This window comes from Chelmon rostratus, chromosome 23, assembly GCF_017976325.1.
Source record: "Chelmon rostratus isolate fCheRos1 chromosome 23, fCheRos1.pri, whole genome shotgun sequence".
Lineage (NCBI taxonomy): Eukaryota > Metazoa > Chordata > Actinopteri > Chaetodontiformes > Chaetodontidae > Chelmon > Chelmon rostratus.
The window spans coordinates 17,539,341-17,544,663 of NC_055680.1; the positions used below are offsets into that span (position 1 = coordinate 17,539,341).

Here is a 5,323-nt window from a genome sequence, read left to right on the forward strand (position 1 = left end):
GAAGTCCTACCTTCCACCAGCTCGTCCATACTGGTGATCTTCTTGCCGCCGTCTATAGTGTAGATCGTGCGCACCCCTTGCGGCAGATGCAGGTTATCCGACAACGAGCGCGTCAGCTCCATGAGCAGAGCATCATAAGAGCGGAACCGGTCACTGGAAACAGCATAAACCAGACCCTTAAAGTACCGGTCCCCGTTGCGATAGAACCGAACCTTTTTGGCCTTTTTCTCCGAGGTGAGGGCCTGCAAGGTTCTGGTCCGGTAGTAGCTGCAGTTGGCGCTGTGGGCAGGACTAGGGACCAGGCTGCTGCCCCTGGAGCTCGGGCCAGACCCCCCACCGCCGGCGCTGGCAGTGGAGTCATCTCTCTTGGTGCGGGTCGAGCGTCCACGGCGAACTTTGTCACGCTCATCAAAGTGCTCCAGCTCGAGGGTCTTACTCAAAGACATGATGGATACTGGTTCAGTAGTGTTTAACAGAGTCCCTGCTACTAAAGATTCATCTTCCAACAGCGATGGTCCTTGTTTCGAGCTTCTTACTGCGAGACTACCCTGGCTGTAGTTTGAAGAACTTGCTGTGTAGTCCTGATAAGATGTGCTGTAAGCTTGGTGACTCGCTTGTACACCCGGCAGCAAGTAATTTTTCTAGTACCAGGATATTTTATAATCCCATCAAGAGTGATGTCAAACCAGCAGCCTTTTTGACTTTTAGACGCAGTAATCTGGTTGCAGTCCTCAAAATGTGGCTTTGGATTCTCAAAACCCGGCTGTAATCCTTGTGACGTTCAACATGCAGACGTCTAAAATGCTTTGCAGTCCAGTAAGATTCAAGTATTTCATTGATGCTGTAATCCAGTGACGTGCAGTGATTGATCAGGCCGGAGTCCGGCGTTTTGCTAAAGGCCACTTCGACGCTGTGATGGCTATAGATGGACACTGTCCATATTAGCGGCAGCAAACCTCGGCCTGTCCAATTATAGGATAGTCATTTCAAGCACTTCTTTCCCCCAAAAGGTTTTTCTTACAACTGATTTCAAGCTCAAATGAAGAATGTTAAATCCATGAAGTCCACAGTTATCTCAGCAAACGTCTGTTCACCACTTGCTGATTTGGACACGTCCTTGTAATGACCCTCTGTACAGTTTCTCTAACCCAGCTGATCCGGCTCTGAACCAGTATATTGTAGTGTAGACCCTGTCCAAGCCAGGTGAGTCCCAGAAGTTCTGCTTTACACCTGGCACAATTGTTTGTAGTCCTGGTAATCCGGTATGTTCGGGGGGCTTCTGTCCCAGTCACACTTTGTCTTCCAGCGACCTCAACATCCCTCCATCACTGGCAAAAAAGAGATGACACATAGTCATCACATAGTTTAGATCCTCCATCCTAAAATATGCAACAACTGGCACATTCAGCCTTTAAATCTTTGCCCCGGTGCAGAAAGAGTCAGATTTACATTGAATTTAGTCATTTAGGGACACTGAACACAGGCTGGCACGTATTAAAGGCAGGATTTTGAGCACAGTGCCGCACAGACTTGGCTTCCTTTGGAGATCATCAAAACCTTTGCTCCTTGTAGCGTTTGCATGCACCCTGTGAATGTATTTCAGTCAAATCAAACATGAAAAATAGGTTGTTAGTTAAACGAACCCACCTTATTTTAGTGAAATTGAATTTCCAGCAAGGTGAGAAATCCCCATTGATTTCCAGTCAAATTCAATTTACCTGAAGCCACACACAAAACACGAGCCTGCACATGAAAATATTACAAAACCTGCGAGCTGTTTGTCTTTCTCTTCATCTGACAAACGAATTGACTTTATCCATCTATCCGCCCAAACACTGCTAAGCTGTGCTGACAGCGCCATTCACACACACACACACACACACACGCACACACTGACAGGGAGGCACCTACCAATAATGCCGTGAAACCGGTTTGTTGCTATGGAGGCTTTCTCCTCTTCCCCGGTGCCGCGTTCCGGTCTGTTCCGGTGTATCCGGCGGCTCCAGGCGGACTGAACCGCTACCACCCTGTCCAGGCCGGTCCGCTAACCCGGGATTCAGGGATGCAGCGGAGGCAGGTTGCACCGGCGGAGGACCGGGATGCACCGAGACAGGCGGCGGACAGCAGCATGGCCGCTGCAGCAGAGAGAGAGAGAGGAGAAACCGGCTGAGCACCCCCGCCCCTCCCCTCCCATCCGCGGCTGTACGTGATGACAGCGTCCCTCCTCCCTCCCTCACTCTCTCTCTCGCTCTTTGTGCAGCTCGCTCGACCACTCTCTGGCTCTTTCTGCCTTTTGTCTGGTCCACTCTCTCCGATTCAAATTCAGTTAGTTTTATTGTGTTGACCGTCGCAGCCGGTCTCCATGACCAAATCACTGATTTTACATGCGCACAAACATGAAGCGACTTTTTAAAAAAGGCGAGAGGACAGTTTTTACTATATCTACTGAAAATTATCTGATAGTGATAAAATAAAGTTTAAAGGAGCTGTTTGAAAAATATAGTTGTTGTTTTCCTAATTAACAGTTAACATTAGAAACTAAGTTGATAGCACTCTCATATTTGTAACCTACAGTAAATACAAACCATAAGCTTAGCAAGGAGCTAACGTTAGCTTACGCCCAGCCAGGAAATAGTCTGGGACAAAACTGCCAGTAGAACCACAACGTGTTATTTTTACACTCTTTTTGTGCTAATTAAATAAGATATGATGTGTTAATTTATCTTATTTCCAGATGAGGTCTTGTACAGATTAAACAACAATATAGTATAGTTAATTAGAGAGCTTTAAAGGTGCTGGACAGAGCCATGCTAGCATGCTAGACCTGTCGCTAACAGACAACTGGCTTTAGCTTCATATTTAGCATACAGGCGTCACAGTGGTGTCAATCTTGTCTTCTAACTCTTCGAACAAGAAAAATAAATCAGCTTATTTCACAATATGTTCAACTGTTGCTTCAAAACAAATATATAGGCCTTTGTATCTTCCTATGGCTCCTATAAGCTTTCCTTTTCTGTGATTATGAGCTGGTGAACTGTAAAACATCATTGCGATTATTACTGCAACTATACTCCAGCAAGAGGCAGCAGTACTGCTACTTCTACTTCTGTCAGTACTAATAATACTGCACTGTTTTTACTCTGGCTGTGTGTTGTTGCTTTTAGCTCCATGAGGACTGCGATGCTTTCACTTCCTCTGGTACTGTTCGCTGCTGCTTGGATGGTTTTAACATCAGTATTAGTCAAAGTAAAGTAAAATATGTATTTTTTCATACAAAATGCTACAAAACAGATTTGAAGATAAATAAAAGATGATTAATTACTATAATGGCTGAAGTAATAAATAATTCTCCTCCATTAGGGACTTAAATATTTAATGAGGCTGAGGTGGGTGTGACTAAATGTTTGTTAAGGGTGTGTCAGTCTATGTCACTCCATATGTTGCTATTGTCAGGTTTAATTTCGGCAGGTAGCATCAGTATTAGGCAGAGATGGACAGATAAATCATGCAGCTCGATATAACAGCCAATATCAGCTTATTGCAGATGTGTGTGTGCATGTATGTGAAGCAATTAGAAACAAGAAATTCCAGTACACAAATGCAAAATTAGGCTTGAGGTAATTTGGTAATTTGGAAACAGTGCTACCATTAAAGTTTGTCTACCAGAGTTGATTTTTCAACTGCAATATATCTCAGGGATTTATTTTTAATTACTACTGGTTGGCATATGGTACTGGCTTCAAAAACCCAGAGTCAGTTGGGTTATTAATAACTGCACACCAATATCAACTTCATGTCTACTGAATATGAGGTTTGAGTCAGGAGACAATCATCTTAGATTAAAATAGTCAACACAAGCAAAGAAAAGCACAATTTGTCATTTTTACACTTGGTTTTCGTGTGGCTTGATCAGAGCCAGGCTAGCAGTAGCTTCATATTTAAGGATATGACAGTGGTATTTGGTATTTTTGTGTAACTCTTGGTAAGAAAACAAATACTTGTATTTCCCAGTATGTGCATTTTTGACATCGCATCACTGTAAACTCTCCTCTTTGTTTCTGGAATCTATTTCAAACTCAAAGAGCATCCATCAGATCTTTACTTTCCTCAGCGACGTTATGCTTCATGTATCACTCCTGCATCCTGTTGTTGCTTTTGTCTGGTAGAAGTCAGGGCTCCTGTGGTGACACATGGATGAAGAGGACCCGCCCTCCCTCTGTCAGTCTATAGGGGCGACAGCTGGGACCCGAGGCAGCCAGACTGCCCCGCCCTTTACTGCCAGCCAAACCACTGAACCATTCATCCCGATATGACAAGGTGGATGGGCCGTTATGTTCCTGTACACATGAACCAGTACAGATGATCATGCACATCAAAGACAAGGTTATTAGCTCACTAAAACAATATATTAATCAAGCACTAGTGTATTTATGTAACAGTTGTAAAGTTTTTGCTTCATATATGTGAATAAAGACAAATGTTTCATTGACATATTAAACTGGCTGCAGTATACCAAAATTAAACTAGCCTTTATCCAAATGTTTTAACATGTTAATCCTTCAGCACGGTAAAGAAAAGTGGTCATAACGCCCAAAAAGTTGATTCTCAAAAGCACTGAGATGAATCTATTCAGACTGATGCCACTCTTATATCTGTATGAAGCTGTGTGTGTCCCTGCACGACATTATGATGTCACACTGAGGTCGACCTTTGACCTTGTGGAGGTAAAATGTCATCACTTCATCATTTTATCCTGTGAGACATTTGTGCGACGTTTTGTCTTAATTAGTGTATGAAGGTCATCCTCGAGTCAAAGTGCCAAAAGTCTGTGACAAATTCAGCTTCCCGTGACACATCCAGGCACTAATGAGTGTGAGTGCAGTTTGTTTTTCGCTGCATTTTAATCTTCAATCAATTGTGCTTTTACTGAAGGTGAAGTGAGTGAAGTAAAAGTTGTCTGTTAGGACTACCAGCTCTACAAACGGGTTTAAACATGAGGCAGCTCATTCTATGAAGCGTCTGATAGCATTTTTTTTACGGCTGACAGAATGAGCTTTTTCAGCACATTTAGTTTAAGATGGTGCTTTTAAAATGATGATTCTTTATCCTTTGCTGTGATCATCATTTATCTCTCACCTCTGATATATGCAGACCCTGATCTGAGCCGGAAACAAAGATGGCCGACAGCTCCGTGACACATTGTTCTAATAAAATGTGTCTGATAAACAGTGTCAGTGTGTCAGTGAAGTGTTCACGTCGCCTGTATATTGATTCTGGTCTTTCTTTGTGAGATAAATGAGACATCTTTCACTGCAACATTCAG

The 5,323-nt window shown here is 43.3% G+C and overlaps 1 protein-coding gene across 1 annotated transcript in view; it reads right to left on the reverse strand.

Annotated features, from left to right (window-relative positions):
* The window catches only part of LOC121626217 (serine/threonine-protein kinase DCLK2-like), a 17,858-nt gene extending 15,775 nt beyond the window's left edge, over positions 1 to 2,083 (reverse strand). Inside the window, exons 1-2 of the mRNA XM_041964556.1 lie at positions 1,912 to 2,083; positions 11 to 1,328 (exon numbers count right to left, since the gene is read on the reverse strand). Coding sequence (XP_041820490.1) covers positions 11 to 446 — 436 coding nt within the window. The 5' untranslated portion in view covers positions 447 to 1,328; positions 1,912 to 2,083. The remainder of the gene's footprint in view (positions 1 to 10; positions 1,329 to 1,911) is intronic.
* Positions 2,084 to 5,323: the final 3,240 nt, after the last annotated feature.